Genomic DNA, 22,177 nt, shown 5'->3' with positions numbered 1-22,177 from the left:
GAGTGCTAGACTGCAGGGAGGGATAGCATTAATGGGGCAGAGCATTTGCACAGGGGAGAATGCGGCCTGCAGGAGAGATTGCTGTGTCTGGGGGACTGGGGGAGTATTTAACCGTGGGCACCTGCTCTGAGACTTCAAAATCGCTACATAATGCCAATTGGATGCAGCTATTTCAAAGGTGTTTTGCTAAGCCAATGTAGGATGGCTCTGGACAGAGCCAGTGTAGATAGGCCTAGGTGGGAGCGTTGGCTCCATTTCCCCACCCCTAAGGGCCTTGGAGGCCCAGTCAGTCCTCAGTAGCCTAGTTAGGCCCACTGAGGTAAAGCAGTCAGATGGACAGCACAGGGGGGACCCCCAGAAGCCTGTAAAGCCTAGAGTAAGAGGAAAGCAGGGCCCTTCAGCTGTCCAAGTAGCCTCCACTGCCCAGTATGTGTTCCCTGTGCCCCTCTGTGCCTCATCAGTGTCCAGTCTGGAGACTCACTTTTTAGCTCAAATTCTAGAATCTCAAGGTCTTAGCTGGTAATGACCAAGATGACCAAGTCCTCAAATTGCCCCATTGCTCCTCAGGGCCGCCCAGATGGGGGGCAAGTGGGGCAATTTTCCCCTGGCCCGGAGCCCCATAGTGCCCCATGAGCCACTCCAGGGTTTCGGCAGCACTTCGGCAGCAGGCCCTTCACTCGCTCTGGGTCTTTGGCAGCGGGTCCTTCAATGCAGCACAAGATTCGGAGCGAGTGAAGGACCCGCCGCTGAAGTGCTGCCGAAGCCTCGAAGTGCCGCCTGGTAAGTACAAGCGCCGTTAGCAGCACACAAACCCCCCTCCCCAAAAAAACAAATAAAAAAGCCGTGATCACCGGCACTTAGGCTGCTCTACCGCCACCACTTCATTCTTCAGGTGCATTTGGCAGTGGGTCCTTCCCTCTGAGAGGGACACGCCGCTGAACTGCCACCAAAGACCCGGCCCTGCCCCAGGCCGCCTGAATCCCCTGGACAGCCCTGTTGCTCCTAAGGTCCCCCAATATCTAGGACAACCCAGAGGCATGCTACCAGTCTACATCTCCCCCTGTACTCGGCCTCTGCTCACCCTCAGTACTCCTCTTCTTTCATTACGCTGCCACACCCTTTCCTAAGCATTTATTTACTACTTAAAAACATGTCCAGAGAATGCATGTGCACAGATTCATAGTGTGTAAAGGTTGGGTTTGGGAATTCTACAGTTAACCTTAGCTGGTGATGTCCACAGTTGTTAATGTTTAAATGATGTGTGTAATGGTAAAAGTTCTTTATTACACCATTCATGAAAACTAATATTTTGTATTATGGTCACATCTAAGAGTCCCAATCATGAACGAGGCTCTCTACAAAACAGACCAAATATTTTTGACTAAATATATATTTTTTAATCAACATTTGGGCTTTTATTAAATTTTGGAAAAGAATTTTTTACCAAGTCACTTTAATTTAGAAAACAAACAATACAAACAAACAACCTTATCTTTTGGAAGGAAACTTTCCATGAAAAAAAAAGTAGCCTGTTGGTTGTTCTGGGTCTTTGCATTTTGATTTTTCAGGGTTCCCTCCCCCAGTATCGCTAGTTTTGATTGGTGAGCTAAGTCACATGGTGGGAATTTTCAAACTCAAAAAGTTTGTACCGAGTCCCCAAGCCTCTTGGTACAATGCCTGGGTTGGTGCAATTTATGCATCATCCCTTGCTTAGGGCTGTATTTAAGGACAGTTTCTAGTCCTATATGACTATATACACACTGGCGCTTGATTGTCATCACTGTTATGATGCAAGTTTTAAACTTGTGTAACTCCATTGACTTTGATGGATTTAATCCTGATTTATACCAGCATGAGGGGAGACATGCTCACAGTTGAAGCAGTTTGATATTCCTGGGAATTGAAATTCCTGTATTAATGTGAGATAGTCATTACAATGTTGTGTTAGTGAATCTGCTACTCCTTGCTCTGTATTTGAAATGCATTGAGAACTGGGAAATATTTAAGATTCTTCTCAAATACTAGGCCTAACTCTCCAGTGCTTTGAATTTTTGGGTGTTATTTACACCAGGTCACAGTGAGTATGAAACATTAAGGGTTGCACTACACTGAAAACGTACTTCAGCATCGCTACAGCTCTCAGGCATGTGATAAACCCCTGAAACTTGTAGCTATGCCAACCTAACCCCTGCTGCAGACAGTGCTAGATCGGGGAGGTGGATTAACTACAATGATGGGAGAACCCTCCCATCGCTGGAGTGCATGTGTACACTGAACTGCTACATCGCTGCAGCTCTGCCATTTAAGTGTAGCCATAGCCAAACAATCTGATCTGGACATCTCTCGAAAAGACAATCAGGAGTTATGGGCTGATACAGGAATCACTGTGTTGTGCAGGAGGTCTGACTACATGACCATAATTGTCCCTGTTGGCTCTAAAAAAATCTATGACAACCTACTCTGCACTCACTTTGAACACAAGGTACAAGGCACTGAAGACTCAGAGCCATAGAATTACAGTGTCTGTGTAATAATGCATATTTATCAAAGTGCATCAAACAGACAGGCACTTCTCTATTTCCATACCCTGGGAGTGGAGGCCCAAGGGGACTGTCACCCAGGTTCTGATGACAGACAAGTGTAAGGGGAAAGAGCACAATAATTGTTGCTTGCTGTCTCTTGCACAGCTCGCCATGGCCTCTCCCTGGATCTTACTGGAGAAGGATGTGTTTAACCCCCAGAATGAGAGACTGCTGGAAATTATCCATGTCTGGAAAACGGGAAGGAAGAGGAAGAACTCCATCCTCTGTGTAGTTGGTGAGTGTCCTGCTAGTACAGGGAGGATAGTTGGTTAGTGCCCTGGTGGCACAGAGAAAATGGCATGGAAAAGGCTGCTGTGATGTGGTAAGGTATTTTAGAAGCACTGTTGATTTCATCTCTGGTGGGTAATTTCCTGGCTTTGGAGAAGGTACTTGTCATTTTTACACGATACTTTTAATATTAAAATCAAAAGGTACCCGGATCTTAGTGTGGGAAATTGTGTTTATCACAAGATTTCACATCATAGTATGTTGAGAGCTAGAGATGAAGGAGGCAGGGGTTTGCTTTGGCTGCATAAAGATCTCCAACAGCTTACAGAAAGGCTAATAATTTAGAGGGCTGCTCCCTACATAAGAATTATTATTCCCATTAATATCTCATTGTGACTCTTTGGGGTTCAGCCCAGACCAGTCAGGGGTTGTGTCATCACCCGCCTTGCAACCCTGGAAGACTTAAATGCTGGGCTACTGCCCTGACTATGCCTGCCAACATACAAGCATGCAGGCCACACCCTGGCTTCCAGAGCCCAGTTACTCTTTTCAGGGTGACCCCAACTCCCTCCCAGTCCCAAATTTCCCCCAAACCATCTGCCAATATGACAATCAGCTGAGGTTCCCAGAATTGTGAGTTACTATGTTACCCCTCTTAGCCTCAGCAAATGAGAATTTTGCTATTGCTAGGCTGTGTGACAGCTCCCTGACACACCAACTTGTCTGCCATGCCAGCCAACTCTTCAGGATTCTGCCTGATCAAATCTTGCCTAGCAGGTAGCAAACAGTGAATCCCAACTTCCAAGTTCCCCAGAGACATCTCTCTGCAGCAGCCAAACCCTCTGCTGGAATATTCTTAAAAGTTAAGTTCATTGCTCCTTTAAAAAGACCACAGCAGCTTTTTAATTTAACTGGGGTTTGATAAACTCTTACTTCAATCACGCACTGAACTAGTTCATAGTAAAAGACAGACAAGTTTATTAAAGAACATCACAGGTTTAAGTGACACCAAGTATAAGGAATAAAGACAGAAATGATGACAAACAGAAGTAAGAATACTCTAATACTTAATTTCAACAAGTTACAATCTTTGCCTAACCAAGTTCTCACCTATATTCAATTCCCAGAGACTTCAATCTTCTTGGTTGATGGCCCCAACATTCTGAGATTTCAAGAGCGCTGGCACAGTGATGGATACCAAAATTGCTTTCTGTTTTGGCTTCCATTGTTTGGATTCCATAATGCTTAATTTACATTCAAGATGGATAGATCGTGGCCTTCCTGTAAGTCAGTCTTTCCCAAACTTGGGACACCACTTTTGTAGGGAAAGCCCCTGGCAGGCTAGACTGCTTTGTTTACCTGCCCCATCTGCAGGTCCGGCCGATTGTGGCTTCCACTGGCTGTGGTTCGCTGCTCCAGGCCAATGGGAGCTGCAGAAAGCAGCGCGGGCCAAGGCATGTACTGGCCTCCACTTCCAGCAGCTCCCATTGGCCTGGAGCAGTGAACTGCAGCCAGTGGGAGGCACAATCGGTGAACCTGCAGATGCGGCAGGTAAACAAACCGGCCTGGTCCACCAGGGGCTCCATACGCAAGCGGTGTCCCAAGTTTGGGAAACACTGTTGTAAGGGAAAAAACCTGTTTCTGCCCGTGCTTGGTCAGACTGTAAAGTATAATATCGGGGAGTATCCATAATTCCTCAGGCAGTATTAATACAGATATTTCACAGTTATATTGATCACCAATGTGCCACAGACTTACATAAAAGACATTACCCAAGACCCATTTATAATACAGTAACATTGTATACATTCGGTTGCTTATCATTTGAGATTCAGACCCTCTCTCCCCCCACTCATCAGGTTGCTAGCTTTATTTACCTTTTATGTAAATATACCTTCATTGTCTCTGCCAGATGATCAGGAGGATCAGACAAGCAAATACACATTTCTATATCTAGGGTAGACTGGGCTTATGCATTACTTGCCAAACATACTGTGTATACTCGATCATAAGCTGATTCATTTATAAGCCAACCCTCGCAAGATGGATAAGTAAAAATGGAAAATTTTTATGACCTGTTCTTAAGCCAACCCTATAATTCAGGGTTCAGCAAACATTGGTTCCCAAGCCATCAGGATAAGCCGCTGGTGAGCCGAGATGGTTTGTTTACCTCAAGCATCCGCAGGCACAGAGGTAAACCTAAGTAAACAAAGTGTCCCAGCGTGCCAGCTGCTTACCCTGACGGGCTGGGACAGCAACTGGTGGGGAATTTTTTGGGGGGGGAGAAGCTGGGAGTTAGGGAAGTAACCCCTGTGACCACCCCCCACGTGACCCCATCCGTAGCCCGGGACCCCTGCACTCTCCCCAGCCCATCTCTTCCCACCTTATCTGGGGAGGGCCGGAGAGGATGTCTCTGACCTGGCTGGAGCTGCTCTGGCAGGCTTGGCAGCGCGGCCGCAGCCTGCTCTGGCGCGCCAGACTGGGCAGCACAGCCACAGCATGTTCCAGTGGGCTGGGCCGGGTGGCCCGGCTGCAGTGTGCTCCGGCAGGCCAGGCAGCATGGCAACAGCCTGCTCTGGGGGGTGGGGCCGGGCGGCACGGCTCCAGCCTGCCAGTCCTGGAGCTGCAGCTGCTTCGGAGGCTGGGGAAAGAGCAGCATGGCCAGAAGTGGAGAGACTCTGGCCCAACCTCTTCCCTTGTGGCTGTGCTGCCCCTCCTTGCTCCCTCTGTTGGGGGGAGGGGTTGTGTCCCACCTCTCCCTCTCTATACCCATTCATAAGCCGACTCCCTTCTTTGGTGCTTCCCTTTTTTTACCAAAAAAATTCAGCTTATGAACGAGAATATATGGTACATAATTTTTACACATATTTAACTCTTTGTACACATCCTGTACATACATAACTCAATATTAATGATCAGTGAGTTATTAGTTTTCCAGTGATATTTTACATGCCACCTTTTTGGTAAAGATCATGACAACATGTAATTTAATTTAAAGATCCGTCTGGAGCAAACAACTTATAACAGGTGCAGTATCGAAGAGCAACATAATTCTGTCTATTACTCGACAGAGAGTTTCAGCAGCATCTAATTGATTTAGGAGCTTAAGTCAGATTGAGTTTCCATACTCTGGTCTCCTGGGTTACTCATTACTGACCATTTTAGGCTGGTCAGCAAACAAGAATTCCATTTTGTGAAAAACAGGCATAGAACACTATACCTTTCAAAAAATCGGTGTGAAGAAACATAAGAGAGAGACCCCACTCTCACACATCCCCCCGAATAGCCAATAGCCCAGTGGCTAGAGGACTGATATGGGAGATGTGAGTTCAAGTTCCCGTTATGGAGCAGGGACTTGAACCTGGATTTCATACATCTGAGGAGAGTGCCCTAACTGCCAGTCTAGGGAGCCTCCATGGCCTAATGAATATTTAATTATTTATACAAAAATTGAACAGCACCAACACGAGTTGTTGCAAGAACCTAACTGATTCAACAGCCTGATGGTTAGTCACTCACCTAGAGTAGGGGAAACCTAGGTTCTGAATCAGGAAATTCATTCACATAGTTCTAAGAGAGCAAATCTTTGTGGTAGCATTCACTGAAAAGCAGAGTCAATGCAGTGTTTGTACCCCTACATATCAGCCAGTCAGATACATACTTGTGCACTTTGAATGTGTGTCTCGGGCCAGCAGTAACATCAGTTTTTTCCACTTCCTCCCATCCAGTGGCTGCTTGTAGGCCAATGCAGTTGTTCCTAGAGAAGGTAAAGAAGGCAGATCGAGGTGATCAGTACAAGATGACTGACAGGTGGCCCTTAAAGGATCTGAAGCTGGTAGATGGGAAGAATGTCAATCAGGTACTGTTAACTGCTGCTTCCTATCAGGGTAAAGGGCATGAGAGAATATGTGATGGTGAACAGAGAGAAGATTGGATGGGCAGAGGATGTGAAGCCAGAGGTACTTAGCCCTGGTCCTAGTTTTCAGTAAGAAGAGAGCATGTGTATGTAGACAGGGGATGAGGATGAGAGAATGGACCCAAATTGCTTTTAATCCATAATGAAACAAGGTGGAACAACCTTGAGCTCAATAAAATCACTGCAGGAAACATGCCAGTCTTTTCCTTTCCTTGAGCAGGTTTTGCCCTGGGTTTGCCCATTCCTGGAGAATGCACCAACCCTACTGGAGTGCTTTGGATTTTTCTTTTCTCATGTCTCTTTTGGGCTGGGGGTAGGGCTGTTTAGGACGTGGGGGAGGGGTAGCAAGCAGGGAAATGCTCCTCCTTCCTTGACAGAAAGAAGTAGTGGGATGAGAGTAGCACTGACAGGTTGAATGGAACTCAGAGCGGGTTGAGCAATGAGAGAATGTTGCATTGGCATAGCCTGGTCCAGTTCTCACCGGAGCCAACAGGAGCATCCACTGATTTAAATGGGAGTTGAATCAGGTCCTGTTAGTGCAACAGTCACTCATTATAGTCATACATAACCTGCACCCTCCTGACAAATGAGAGCCTTCAAGCACTTTTTCTTGCAGTCCTCATACAGACTTGGAGATGGACTATGTCCTCAACTCTGTAAAGCTCTCCACTTGAGAGATCACCCACTGTTTGCAGAACCCATTACAAGACCCATTTGCCCACTTTGATACGGGTTATTTACAGGCATCTGTCTCAGCTATTTAATGCTTAAGCAGAGGGTATTTATTGAAAGGATGTTTCTTGGAAAATGGGGGTGCTCGGTTGCTGTCAGTTTGTGCTTCAATGGTGACATTATGGCAGTTGGCAGTGAGCTCTTGGAAAGAAGTATTTTATTTCTGCTGCCTGTTGCTGGCAGCACGTTAAATTTGTTATAATTAGTTTTTTATTAATGGGACTGTGCCAGGGGCCTTGGCAATGAGCCCATGTTTGTACAAACATAGAAATAAATGAAAGGAAGTCATCTAAATAGTTTTCCATTCTGTCTCAAAGACATGCTGTAGGCACCAAAAAAGGTGAGAAACAGCCTGCTCATTAGGACTTGCTTAGAAAATAATACTTCCAACTTTGCAGGGAGGTTTTGATCAAAGGTTGCAAGCTGAACTGATATTTCATTTTGTTATGTTTTGCCGTGCACAGACAGCACACAGATACTTTCCACCAGCCTGATATTTAATTTAGACGACAGCCCGGATTCTACTCCCCATTAAATCAGTGGAGTCTTTCCAGGCCCAGTCAGGTCTTAAGAGAACAACAAAACAAGAATGAACAAAAAGTAGAGGCTCCACAAGCATGTAGTGTTTCTCCTTTGTAACAGTCTGCACTGACCTGGACAAAAAAGTGGCTGCCTATCTTGGCAGACAGCCCAGTGTTTGGAGATCTAAGAGGGACAGTACACAGAAAACAAAGGCATAATAGTTTCATACCAGTAGCAAACTAGACCATGCTTTTCTGTGATGACAGTCTTAAGGAAAGAATCAAAATAGAAATTTAAAACATTTTGCGCCATAGCAGCAGGCGTTGTGGCAAATGGGCAACAAACCGAGTACCACATGTTGCACCCCAGAAACATAGACATTGCCTAGCATTTGAATTTATTATGCAGGGTGTAATAACCTCACGAGAAGACTGCACTGGTGTGCTGGGATATGTCTGCATCATGATGTTATCTCAACTAGAGACAAACTTTCATCCTTACGAATGCAACACCACCATGCTAACATCACTGTACAAAGTCACACCGCCACCAGGCTGCGGTTCCCATAGATGCGTCCCCTTTTGGCTGGGTGATATAGTGGGCTCTCCTCACCTCACACCCTATGCCAACAGCTGCTTCGGCCCTGCTGATCTGCCTCTTCTCATTATTCAGCCCTCCAGCGAGGTCACTTTAAAGTCTCTCTCCTCAAGGGGTAATAAAGGCCAACAAATAGGAGAATGTATCCATCCATCTCGGCTTCAGCTCTCAACTCTAGGCCCAGAGTCCCTATTCCCCTTTGCTCAAGGCTCTCAGTTGTCGTTTTCTTCTCAGGGCATGCCCATCATCTTCCCTGGGACATGCATCACCTTCCCCAGGCCCTTGTACCAGCAACCAAGGTCAGCTCTATCAGACTCCTCGCTGCTGCATCCTGGACTTCTTCCTACTAAAGACTTTTTGCTGGTCTTCTCCTCATAGCCTTGCTGGGTTCACCCTTCTCTCAGGGCCAGAACTTACAGGACTCTCCCCTGGAATCCCCACCCATAAAATTCTAAACCAACAGTACAAACTTAACCCAACTTCTGCCCTCCTGGACCTTGTTCTTTCATGTCTCTTACATTTCCCCTGCTCAGCTGAACATCTCCCAGAGCTCTCTCCTTGGAAGTCCAGATCCTGCTGTGCTGTACAAAACCATCACCAGAGCCTGCTTCACATCTCTCTTGGCCTCTCACTAGACCTCATCACTCAGGAGAAATTCCAAGGACCGGCTTTCCCCCAGAGCCTCTTCCCTGACTCAGTCTCTCTATCCTTTAGTACCCACAGACAAACTGCGGAGTTCCTTCCCTTTCTCCTTGCAGCCTCCTTCTGCACCACACTTCCTCTCTTCATAGCACAAACCAGCTCCTCCCCAGCTGGGTTTCATCTATAACTAAGCTTGGCCCACCCTCAACGTGCAACCATGTGGGTTAATTGGCCTCTCACACCTACACTAACCCTTTCATCACTTCTGCAGGGTAGACACCCCATCATAAGTCCATTCAGGACACTTGAATTGTCCCGTGAAGGCAGCTTGTAGAATGCAGAGACAGGCTTGTGAGAATCAGAGTGGATGGCCTTTCTGCTTATATGGGCTGGGTACTGCACCTTCAGCTATACCAGTCAAAGTTTTGTTATCGGGTCTGCTGATGGGCCAACCTTCCAGAAAGGAAATACTGCAAGTCCACCCCCTTATGCCCCTAGGAAGGACACTCTATTTCCCAGGAGGCTGCAATTCCATCCTTCCCTGGAGAAAAGCCCAAGTGCCTAGAAATGATCCCTCCATCACCTGTTGTGAATCAACCACTAGAAACACACAGACCATCTCCTCCACTTCAGAACAAACTCAGAGAGCCACCTTCCCCACTTCACCACCACCACCTACAAAAATTGGCAAGAGTCCAGCAGAGGGCAGCAAAAATGATTAGGGGACTGGAGCACAGGATTTATGAGGAGAGTCTGAGGGAATTGGGATTATTTAGTCTGCAGAAGAGAAGAATGAGTGGGAATTTGATAGCTGCTTTCAACTACCTGAAAGGGGGTTCCAAAGAGGATGGATCTAGACTGTTCTCAACGGTAGCAGATGACAGAACAAGGAGTAAAGATCTCAAGTTGCAGTGGGGCGGTTTTAGGTTAGATATTAGGAAAAAGATTTTCACTAAGAGGATGGCGAATCACTGGAATGGGTTACCTAGGGAGGTGGTAGAATCTCCATTCTTAGAGGTTTTTAAGGTCAGGCTTGACAAAGTTGATTTAGTTGGTTTTGGTCTTGATTTGAGCAGGGGATTGGACTAGATGACCTCCTGAGGTTCCTTCCAACCCTGATATTCTATGATTCTATGATACATACACACAACTTGTGGAAACCACTGAGAATGAATTACTGAGCATGAGCGACACTGGGACATTTTAACTAATGCAACTCTGGGAAAACCTCCCTCTGCTTCAAAATGAAAGTGAATGGTCAAAACCAGGCAGGCTGCAAGGACTTTTCACAGCTTATGCTTCATCCAACGAACCCCTGCATCTCACAGCCTGCTCCTGTATACCGAGCTTGTGTTTCATGAGGAACCTGCCCTCCCCTGGTGCTGTCAGAGCCCTGACATTGCAGATTCTTCTGTGCTTTAAGTTATAGCTCCCTTGACAAAAACTGTATTAATATTTATGGAACGATTCCTGGATAGCCCCCTGCTTTAATAGCGCCTTATAAGGCGTGCTATAAACCAGGCTGGTTGTAAATTCCCTGCAGACAGCACTGCTACAAGCTGTTCCAGAGACTGCTAGTGAGCCTATAAAGCAGTGTGGGAGTGTGATGTATCACTTTCAGGTGTTTAGAAAGCACCCTGTAAAGTGTCATAAGACTAAATAAATCATCATAAAGTCTGAGCCTATTATTATTATTATTAGGATCAATAATAACAAATGCTGCCTCCAAACTTCCCAGAAGCTGGGACAGCGCAGTGCTAATGAGCTGGCTGAGAAAGACGCCAGGCTGAGTGGAATATTCCAAGGCTGATCACTCTGTATACCCTTACTCCATTATGCCCCAGAAGCAGTCAGCCTTGGGCCCTATAATGGAGCTGGCCAAGTCCAGGCCTGGGACTTCAGGAGACCCCAGATGGTGACAGTAGGTAGCACAGGCTGTGTTAGCCTGGGAGCTAGAAATAACCATAGGGTCTGTCAGTGTGCAACAGCCTCAATGAAGCATCCCTTTTATGTTGATTACAGAACAGTCCTGTTGCATCTATACCACAAGGAGGGCTTCAGTCCTAGTCAGGGGCAGGAGCCAGAGGTACCCCTGGTCTTGGCAATTCCTCTGCTCTTCTTTTTAATTGTCATTGAAGGGCTAAAAAGGGGTGTAACTGGGCTGAGCACCACCCAAGCACCCCGTTGTGTCCTCTGCTTTCCCCTTCTTCAGGGCTCCTCAAACACACTCAACAGGAAATTAAAACATTTCTGTACCTGGGGTCCACTTTAATGTCCTCAGATATATACTGGGCTTCCAGGCTCCAACCTCAGTTCAATGTCTCTCTTCCATTAGTTTGGGGGTTTCTAGCCCTCCTTCAGTAATCAGGTTTGGCTAGCCCCAGGAGCTCCAGACATTAAGGGGCAAGCCACCCCATTACAAGGGGGAACTGACATTTTTTTCTCTGGTACCCAGGGCTTCCCCTTTTCAGCTTGCTAACCAGTCAAGCTGCGGTAAACCGCAGGGTTTGTTTTTTAAAAACTGCCTTTGGAGCTTTCCTCTGCTTTGGACTAGAGGAAGGGGACAGTATATACAAGAATCAGAGCAAATGAAGATCATATTGCACTATTTGCTTCTCTTTCAGTACCACGGCACAAGTTCATGCCAAATTAAATGCCCATAATGGAGATGCTGGCTTGCTCCTCACCCTTTCAGGGAATGTCAGGAATGTTCCAGGATGCTCCACAGAATTGTACATGCTGCAGCATCATGGCAGAGAGAGTTAAGCACAGGGATGGGGCAAACCATTTTTGGAACTTTTTGCCAATGATCTGAACTGCTGGGGAAATAGAGGGTTCGGATTTCAGGCCTGGGTCAGGACCAATAAGGGTATTTCCTCAGTGGATAGGGACATTCTGTGTTTACTCTGAGGGCTTTGCCCCAAGCGTAGTTTTAAAAATCACAACTCTCCAAAAATATCCCCATGTCTGCCACACTCTCACCCTCTGCATGTTGCTCAAAATTATTCACAAAGCCGTGTGGCTCTGCCTGTTAGATCCCATCTAGTGCTCTCTGATGGGAAATTAAGTTCTATAAAAGGGGGAACTCTCCCAACAAAAGAATTCCTCAAGGAAAAATTGCATCAGTGACTACCATTCAGAAACTGTATGAACACATAACAAGAGCTGTCCCGAGTCTCTCAAGGAGCATGAAATATACCAGAGGGCTGATCTGCCAGCAAGGTATTAAGACTCTGGCTAACTTCATCCCATAGATATGCCTCTGCAGCTCCATCAATGCTCATGGAACATTGACAACACACCAAGTGGTGGGTAACAAACAGTAGGGGAGATAGCAAGATGAATATGAAAATCTGGTTCATAATAATGCCTAGCTCTTCTCATCTGTAGATCTTAAAACACTTTATGTTATCCCCATTTTACAGATGGGGAAAATTCAATACAAAGAACTGAATTGACTTGCCCACGATCACTCACTCTCTGGGGATTGGTCCTGCTTTGAACAGGGGATTGAACCAGATGACATCCTGAGGTCCCTTCCAACCCTAATATTCTATGACTCAATACCCAAGCAGGGAACAGAATGCATCTCCTTCAAGTCCTAGGCTACAGGACTATCTACTAGGCTGCACTACCACCCCACAAACTATCAGGATCTTGGCTTCAAGCACCTGCCCTACCTGCAAGCTGAATCACCAAGACCTATAGCAGCATCAGAATTTTCCTTAGAGAGCACTCCTCTATTTGCTAGCCATGCCCAACACATCTTGGATTATGAGAGCAGACACAATCAGCGCCCAAGGTGGCATGGATACAGACATGATTCATTGCTATTGAACTGTTAAAATCAAATCACTCTCTGTATCAGTGAACTCAATTCAGATTAACTCCATGTCAGATTCTTCATTTGCAATATGACCTTGTGGTAGCATTAAAAATCCTAATCTCAGAGCTACAGCCCTCCAAAATTGCTCATCCCATGCTCCGTTAGTTTAGCAATCAGTTTGACACTGGAGCCTGCTGCATTAGCTACATAAGATGTCTTCTCTTTTACAGTGTTCAGTACATTTGTAAAATTGTATCACATAGCATACAGTAAATGCCTTATAGCCAGCAATGGAATTAATTGCAGCTCTTGTAATTGGTGTCTAGGAGTGTCTGGAGTTTGAGTTGCAGTTTGATAAGGTTTACAAGTGGACAGCTGTCAGTGCTGACGAGAAGAATGCCTTTATCAGATGCTTATGGAAGCTGAACCGCAGATACCTCTCCAGCAGCATTGCATTTGTTAGCACCCCCTCCTGCATACTGGAAGGTAATTATGGCTTCTTGTCACACCTGTGCGGAGTGGCTTTCTCTGCCTTGATCCCTGTAAGCTTCAATCCCTTATTCCTGTCACGCTTTGTGGGACCCTGGCATTTTTTGTGCCCCTCCTGACTGGAGTCAGTATTGGGGGTTGGGAGGGAAGAAGAGGATTTTTTAACTGATTGCCTCAACTATGCTCCAGAACAGGTAGCATTTTTTCCCAAATTGTCAAAAGGCTGCATTTCCTTGAAGGGCATACCCAATGACTTCACCTCAAAGCAATCTAAGGCATGCATGGTGTAATGAAAAGAACACAGGAAATGTAAGGATCCAGAAAGGGCAGTCACAAGCAGCATCAAACCTGAGGCTTAGAGTAGCAGAGGAGTTTGTAGTCAATTTCCAGGCCACGGTTGATGCCAAGGATCTGGATCAGCCTCCGAATCACATTTTAGGCAAGGTCTGAATCATGCCAAGGTCAAAGACAGGAGTTCAAGGGCAGGAATAGGAAAGGTAGCTACAGGAGAGTCACACTGCTGCCTGGATACTTCCTGGAATGCCCCATGGGTTTATACAGAGTGGGGAGGCAATCAGGAGCTATCAGGCTGCTGCCTGTCGGACCCCTTCAGTTGAGACTTCCTGAGGTCTGTGTTGGCAGCAGGTTGTGGGCAGTGGAGTGCAAGTTGGTTTCAGCTCCTACTGGACAGTAGCAAAGCGGTGTTTGCTGTCTGTCAGCTCTGCTGTCCTGGGTTCACCATCTGACAGGCCTTACCCAGAGAAATCAGATTCAGACCACAGAAACAGTCTGTGTAACAGAGCTAGTCTTGGCCAGCAAGAGTGAAGCTAAGGAGGACCTTTAGTTACAGTAATTTGACCCTATGCTTTCTTCTTTCCTCCCCTCTGACTCTTGCACAGCAGCCCTGGCTGCCAGAGACACACATCTCTTTTATGACTGTCTTTTAGTTAATAAGGGTTGTTGGTTGGCCAGAGGTCAGATAAATGTGCTTCTACTGGATGTATTTTGGCTGCTAAGCCACTGCTTTGCAATTGTATAGGTGTGGATAGTTAGTGAGATCTCCTTCTTCCCGTCGGTGTCACCTTGTTAGTTTGGTGGAAAGGTCAGATTGGAACAAAGCTCATTTTATTCCCAGTGACAGCAGAGAAGAGGGGCCCTGTGCAGGGAGAGGGAAGGGGAGGCTGAGGGCCTGCTGCATGAAATGTGAGAGACAGTCACAGACAGAGAGAGAAGGAACCACTCATCCAGGGACTTCAGGCTTAAGAGAGTATTTATAGAGCAGGCTAATTTCTTCCCATGACTGTTGCCACATGGAGAAAGTGCTGGGCTGGGATGAAAAATGGACAGTTTATCTTGCCTCTAATGGCTGTATCTGGGCTGGACAAGGTGTGGCGGTTGGGGAACAGCATCAACTTAAAAAGAGGCAAACACTACCAATCAGTATGTCTACTGAGATGCATAGGGGTGAATCTTTCTCCTGGATGTGTCTGTCAGTGTATTTGAGGATATTGGGGTGGTGGGGGCATCTCTGAGATCCTGCAGGTGCCCTCTAGATACCTCATCACCATGTGGGCTTTCCCTTGCTTCAGGTGGGAGCAGGCAGGGACACAACCAGACTCCAGTTTAGGCTTGCTCTGCCCACATACCTTAGGCCTGACCTGCAACAGTGTCCTGCTAGCCCAGTCCTGAGCCTTTCCTCCCCAGAGACAGATGGTAGTGGGACATGCCATGATTTTCTTCCAGTATAAATAAATATCACCTGGGAAGTAGGCTAAGAGTGTTGCACCCATGTCATTTGTGAGTGACTGGAACTGATTCGACTCTGCAGAAAGGAAAGGTATATACAATGAAGTAACTAGAATGCTGTGGTCATCCATGCATCTCCCCTATGAACACAGGGAAACAGCATCTACAAGAGGTTGGAAACGCCAGCGCAGAGGCTGGGGACCAGGCTGAGCACAGTGCCTACCAGGAGATGACGCCAAAGGAAACTGCTGACATGCTGAAGCTAATGGAGGAGTATGAGCCAATAGTGAATAATTCCATGGCATTTGCAGAGAAGTTGAGCAAAGACCTCCAGGTGCTGGATGAGGTGAGGGGCAAGATGGCTGAGGCTTTCTGATATTCATCTTGGGTATTTGCTTAAGCCCTGGGACAACTCGACCTAAGTCAAGGAACAGAATCTCATTGACTTAATTGGAAATTGGATGAGGCCCATTGAGAGTTCTGGCTTTTTTATTTGAGCTAAGAAGCCAATTATTAGAACACACAGCAATTTAGGGCCAAAAGCTTGTCCCACTGAAGTCAGTGGGAATGTTGCCCCTGCCTTTAATTGAACAGTGCTTTGCACTGCACCGGGGCTCTCTTTCACAGGGTAGGAGAACAGGTAAATAGCCCCTTTTGGAAGCTGCCCTCAAAGTAACAGAGTATGTCTACACTGCAAAAAAAAAAAGTGTGCTCTTAACTCAGATCAGCTAACCTGCACTAGCTAACTTGGGTTAAAATAGCAGTGAAGAAAGGGCAACTCAGCTTTTAATGGGTTAGCACCTTGAGTTCACATATAGGCTTGAACTCAAGCGGCTAACCTGAGTTGAAAGCTGAGTTGCTGTGTTTGCACTGCTACCCCAGTACAAGTTAACTAACCTGAATTAAGAACACCTTTTTTCGGCAGTGTTGACACACCCTTAGTCTGCAGCAGAGATCAGCTGTCAGAGGGCATTGCTGCAGTAAATACCTCTCCCCTTCCTCTAAAGAGTTCAAAGACATTGATTCTCCAGCACATGACAGTGCTGCCAGGAGAATGGGGTGTATTTCCAGGTAACAGTTAAATGACTTGGAACAAGTTATAAAGGGTTAATACATGGCAGAGATCAGCACCCACCAGCTTCTATTACATTCATCACCATGATGTCTCATGAAAACCATGGGTATTTCCCAGGCCCATAAAGACAGCTCATGTATACAGGTCCTTTGGTTTGTTTGGAGTACCTGGAAGAGAGGCAACCAGACTTCCACCAGTGGTGCTAGGGCTGCTCCTGAAAGCAAGGTCTCCCTGTCCATTGGGCTCCCAGTGCCGTAAGGGAGGAGAGCGAAGTGGAGGAACTAGCATGGCTGCAGGTAGATGGCACAAGGAGGACAGAAAGACAAGGGACCCACTCTGCACACTCAAGGGCATCAGCAGCCCCTATGCGGGGGGGATGAGGCAAAGGAAGAGGGGGAAATAGGCAGCCCAGCAAGTGGAGAGGGGAGGAGAGAAACTATGAGAATGGGGTTACAATGTCAGAGGGGGAGAGGAGAGGGGTAAAACTGAAGAGCGGAGCATAGGAGAGCTGGAGTTCTTTGGGACAAGAGAGGGAAGGAGGTGGGGACTCTAAGGGCTTGTTTTCACTGCTCAAAAAGGTGTCTTTTACACCTTGGGGTGCTAGCATGTGTGAACATTCCTGAGATAAGTACCCAGGGAGGACAAGGCCTGAGAAACATGGAGAGTGGGAAGGCTGGGAGGAGAGGACCAGGAAAGAATGGAATTGGGGGGAGGCGAGGGGATGAGGTAGCATGTGAAAGAGCAAGGGAATGATTGACAGGTGAGAGGCTCATAATAGGAGACACTGCATGTGGAAAAGAAAAAGCTAGTGTGTTTTATTCCATTTATTTATGTTCCTGTATTTAATTATATTTCCCTGGAAGACATCCTATGTCCCTAAGTACTAGAGGGAACATGATGAGATGCCTGTTTAGAGCACTTACGCTACAGCAATGTTTCTGGCTCCACTGGATTTTATAGTTAAATAACTTAAAAAAAACCAATAGAAGAAATAACGTAAAATTTATCAGAATCCACAAAATCCTAAATCCATTTTGCTTTGTGTTCCTTTATGTTTGCTCTATTCTGCACTTGTGTTTCTATGTCACTTCATACCAGTGTGTCTTCTTGGTGCTTTGGTAAGTAGTCGTTAGGTCTGAGATGCAGAACTCCTGATGTCTGTTTCTAACAGCAACAAACATCTGTGTGCTCCTGGGCAAGTCACATAACTTCTCTGTGCCTCAATTTCCCCATCAGTAAATTAGGAACAGCAATACTTATCTTCCAAGGATACATAATAAATATTGGTTAAGTTCTTGGAAATGAAAAGTGCTTCAGAGTGCATTATTTTCAAGGACCATTAATTGATAAATACATTATTAACCCTTATTCTTTTGATAAATATAAATGTGGCATTTATCTGTAATTAATAATATTATTGTATACAACTGAGTCATGCATATGCTCATATACTTCCTAAAGCATAACAACAATAAACACTTTGTTCTTCTAGAGCACCTTTCCTCTAGGGATCTCAAAGCACTTTGCAAACATTAACAAAATGTTGCTAAAATTTTGTGGCGCGTGAGATGGTGGTCGTTGTATTTGTGAGGCCTGGAGCTCCAGTTCATACCTTGATACCCTAGTTCACTTGCTGATTTCCAGGGCATTCTTAAATCCACATGCGTTTCTGAAACTCTGAGACGTCTCATGCAGTAGAGTTATTATCATTACCTGAGCAATATTTCTCCAGAGAGCTGTCCCTTCTAGCAGTTCTCCTGCCAGTTTGATTGGTGCCACTTTGCTAAAGGCAAAGCCCCAAGGCTCTGAAAAGCCCTAATAAGAAAATCAGAAGGGACAGCAGTGACAGGCTTGCTGGAGGTTTATGGCTATAATTTAGTAGCACTTAATAAAAAACAAAATGTCAGTTGGAACCTTGTGGAACATAGCCTGGAGCCACTGCAGTGAGGCTGGAAATCTGAGACTCAAAGGCAGCTGAGCAGCAATGGGGAAATTACACTCGTTTGTTACCTGGCAGCTTCCAAGAAATTTCAGAGCGGGAGGAAAAGTTGCCTGTCTTAGTTTTTGTGGGTCTTTGAGATAAGATCCAGCATGGAGCCACACACAAAGCCCCAAATGCTATTCAGTTCCTTCTGAGTGTTGGAGGGTGAGGGGGTGTTGAGCAAGCAGAAGCTCAGTGGTTTCTGTCATCACTCCCATCAGGTGCTTGGGGAACACCTTGCCGTCTTTTCTCTTCATACATGGCTTTATTAGAGTTCAAGGAGCGAGTGGCCGGCTATTCGCCCAGTTTTCAGGTGTTTGTTTTCTTTAGGGCTCCACTGAATCTTCCCTGCTCCATTGTGGGTCTTTTTGTCTATGGCTGAGGCCAAGCCCACCAGCTTCAAGCCATGCCTCTCCTTAAATGGCACCATGTGTGGGACAGACAGGTACGCCCGGTGCCTCTATGGAAGTGGTGGGCAACCTGCAGCCCATTAGGGTAATCTGAGGGCCACAAGACATTTTGCTGACATTGACCGTCTGCAGGTACGGCCCCCGGCAGGTCCCAGTTGCCACGATTCGCCATTCCCGGCCAATGGGAGCTGCAGGAAGTGGCAGCCTTGCTCCCTTCAGGGGAGCAGAAATGAGATCTGTCTCCAGTGAGGCTCTGTAGACTGACTTTCTTTGGGTCTAGGGCAGCTTGTGACAGAATTCCCTCACCAGAGTGGCACCTCCTGCCCACCATCACACAGATTAGCTTTCTCATTCAGCACGCCCTCTCCTGGTAATGCCGCTCCCAGCACTTTCTCCTCCTACAGACTTGCCTCAGTCCAGGAACGGCAATGTCCTCTTCATGACTCAGCCCTCCAGCCATGTCATCATCCGTGTTCCTGTGTGGGGGGAGTATCTCCCAGTTCTATTGTCCAGCTACTCACCCAGTGAAGAGGGGACCTGGGCCCACCCACTACTCCAGGCACAGCCCGGGGACCCTAGCTATAGAAGCCTCCTGCTGCCTCTCTTTAACTTTTCCAGCAGAGCTGCTTCAGTTCCCTTGTCCACTTCCCCACGGGCCCCAGAACCTTCTTTGTACTCTTCTCAAGGCCTCCAATCCACAAGTCCCAGCAGCCAGCCAGCAAGTGCTCTGTCCAAGGTGCTACCTTCCTGCAGGCTGTTAGGAACACAGTTCTTTCTCCTTAGGCTCCCTACAGCAACAGACCTTGGTCTGCCCAGCAGCTCCCTTTTATGTGAGCCTGCTTGGCCCTGATTGGCTGCTCTGTGCAGCCACTCTCCGATTGGCTGCTCCCTGAACTGCCTCCCTAGGCTGCTTTTAATCCCTTCCTTTCTGACTTGGGGTGAATACCCCATCACACAGCCCCTTCTAACTTCTGTAGGAAGCCAGGCCTCTTGTTGATTTACAGAACCTCTGTCTCCTTTCCTTTTTGGTCTTCATGGTTGCAAAGCACTGCCTGTGTTTACTGTGGGGGCACAGATGCTTCTGTTGATGTTGCTTTTTATTTAATAAAAAACTCATCATCTAATTTTAATATTAACAAAGACAAACTCATTTAAAACACAGAAAAACAACAGACCAGAAACTTCAATCCTCCCAGGCCTGTGTCTATCGATTATCTTATTTGATACCCAACATGGTGCTTCAACCAGTGGCTACGATTCAATTACCATTTCAGAACCAGTTAATCTCTAATAGATCTTATCAGTGATGATTAACAAGCAATTATAGCTCCATGACCTGTCAAAGCAAATGTCTAAGACCTCCTGAGGCTAATAGTGCCTCCCATTTTCTTATATATATGTACATGTCATGCATGATTTAGCTGTTCATTAATTTCACCATCAAAACAGCCCAGTGGGTAACACATAGGAAACCATGTGTGTGTGGCTATTGGCTCAGAATTTGCATGCCTCCTCATGATGGCCTGGGTCAGACACTTCTGTGGGAATGCAGAGAACTATGGCCATAGGGAGAGCTGGCTATAGGGTCACATAGTGCCCCAGAGTCCACACTCACCCTTGGCAAGTGGAAGGGAGCAAGAGCTCCAGCACAGCAATGAGCCAGCCATTGCTGCTGCCCCAGTGTGTCCCCCCACAAGGAGCAGGAAGTAGCAGTGCACCCAGGGCCCTGTAGGAAAATCAGGTGCCATCACCAGCCCTACAGCACCCTTCTTTCTTCTGCTCTTTGTAGAGTCTACTCGAGGAGGTAGCTGTGGCGGTTCCAGCTACTCTGCTGGAGTTGCTATTTCCTTTAGCCTCCTTGGGCCGGTATGGGGCTCTTACAGGTCCTCCTGCTTTCCATCATCTCTCTGGTGTAGCAGAGAATCTGCCTGGAATCTGAGGGCCCAGGGAGCTGCATTAAGGAGCAGAAGCGTGGAAGGCTGGAGAGAAAGAAGCATAGAGCCTTCCTTTGTGGGTTTTGGGCTGGGTGAGGCTGAGAGCACATGTGTGGGTGATGGACATGGCCTTAAACTGGATATACAGAAGCAGAACCTCTCCCCTGCCTGAGGAGGAGGCTCTGTTCACTTCCTCTCTCAATCCAATGGATCTGTCCAGTGCAAGACCTAGCTATCCAGGTTGTGCTGTTGGAACAGCACAGGACACTTAGACAATGTGTCAGATTGAAATTATTATGAGAGTGGACCTACTTTGTGATACTTCATATCCCTGGATGGCACGGGTCCCCTGAAATCTCACAGCACATAAATTGAGACAGCCCCACACATGAACTGCCATCTTGGATTCCCTCCGACAGCCCCACTGAAGGCAGCAGAAGAATTTCTCAAAGTGGGAAGAAAGGTGGATACTACAGTATGCCATTGAGCTTGTCTTCCTATCTGAATACAAAAGCAATGTGCTCCACACATGCCCAGCATGCGACATTTCCCTGGCATAATATCACTTCAAGACCTTCAAAGACTGTATCTAGGGAAGGGTCTTGTGTTTGCATGAGTGGTTCAGAAGCTGCCATGCACTTGGCATCATATTCTGAGCTGGTGCTGTGCACATATCGGACTCTCAGAACCTTGCAGGGCACACATCAGAACCGCATGGCATGGCATGGCCTCCAGAAACCTCTGCTGCTATGGCACTAATCCAAAGGCATTTTATCTTAGCCGAGTATAAATAGGATACACTGACTCTGTGTGTGTGTGTGAGAGAGAGAGAGAGAGAGAGGGAATGTCTACCTCTAGTAGTGGACCCCAGTCACCTTAACAAACTGTTGCACATTGCCACCGAAGGAGTTCTGTTTTGGCCCAAGTGGCAGAGGCCTGGTGGCTTTCTTGCAGAAGTCCCTGTCTTTCATCCTAGCTAATGATCAAAGTGTCTGTGTGTATGTTAATATAAGCCAACTACAGCATCCATCACTGCACTAGCATTGTACTGTACCAAAGTGCTCTGCTTCTCTTGTTCACAGGCCAATCTCCAGGCCATCATCTCTTCCGAGAAGCAGGTGACATTGTTGATGGGTTCCATTGACGAGGCCCTGGCAGAAGTTGCCAAAGTGGAGGAGACCTTGCAAGTTTACGATGAGCTGCTGGGGAGCGTGAAGCAGCAGATGGATCACATCCAGCAGGGGAACTCCTTGCTGCACCAGATAGACTCCAACCATGAGAAGCTCACGAACGAGATTCTCTTCCTCATGGTAGGTGAAGTCACAAAGGGAATGATGCATGGCCCATTGAAGTCGGGGACAGACTCCCACTGGAGTAGGGACCCTGAGCCAGACCTGCCTCCATAGGGCCCCCAGCCTGTCTGGCTTAGGACTGAGGGAGCCGGGCAGTTCTTTGAGGCCTGGATAATATGGTGATGGGCATACTGCTCAGATTTAA

General features: G+C 46.8%; 1 protein-coding gene across 1 annotated transcript in view; it reads left to right on the top strand.

Annotated features, from left to right (window-relative positions):
* LOC116839988 (exocyst complex component 1-like) overlaps nt 1-22,177 on the top strand; it is a 63,561-nt gene that overhangs the window by 3,817 nt on the left and 37,567 nt on the right. Inside the window, exons 2-6 of the mRNA XM_032806324.1 lie at nt 2,688-2,817; nt 6,539-6,669; nt 13,372-13,531; nt 15,433-15,626; nt 21,763-21,990. Of these exons, the coding sequence (XP_032662215.1) occupies nt 2,694-2,817; nt 6,539-6,669; nt 13,372-13,531; nt 15,433-15,626; nt 21,763-21,990 (837 nt within the window). The 5' untranslated portion in view covers nt 2,688-2,693. The remainder of the gene's footprint in view (nt 1-2,687; nt 2,818-6,538; nt 6,670-13,371; nt 13,532-15,432; nt 15,627-21,762; nt 21,991-22,177) is intronic.

This window comes from Chelonoidis abingdonii, chromosome 8 (genome assembly GCF_003597395.2).
Source record: "Chelonoidis abingdonii isolate Lonesome George chromosome 8, CheloAbing_2.0, whole genome shotgun sequence".
NCBI classification, from domain to species: Eukaryota; Metazoa; Chordata; order Testudines; family Testudinidae; genus Chelonoidis; species Chelonoidis abingdonii.
Note: the sequence above shows the minus strand (reverse complement) of the source record. Positions and strands in the feature narration are given on the sequence as shown.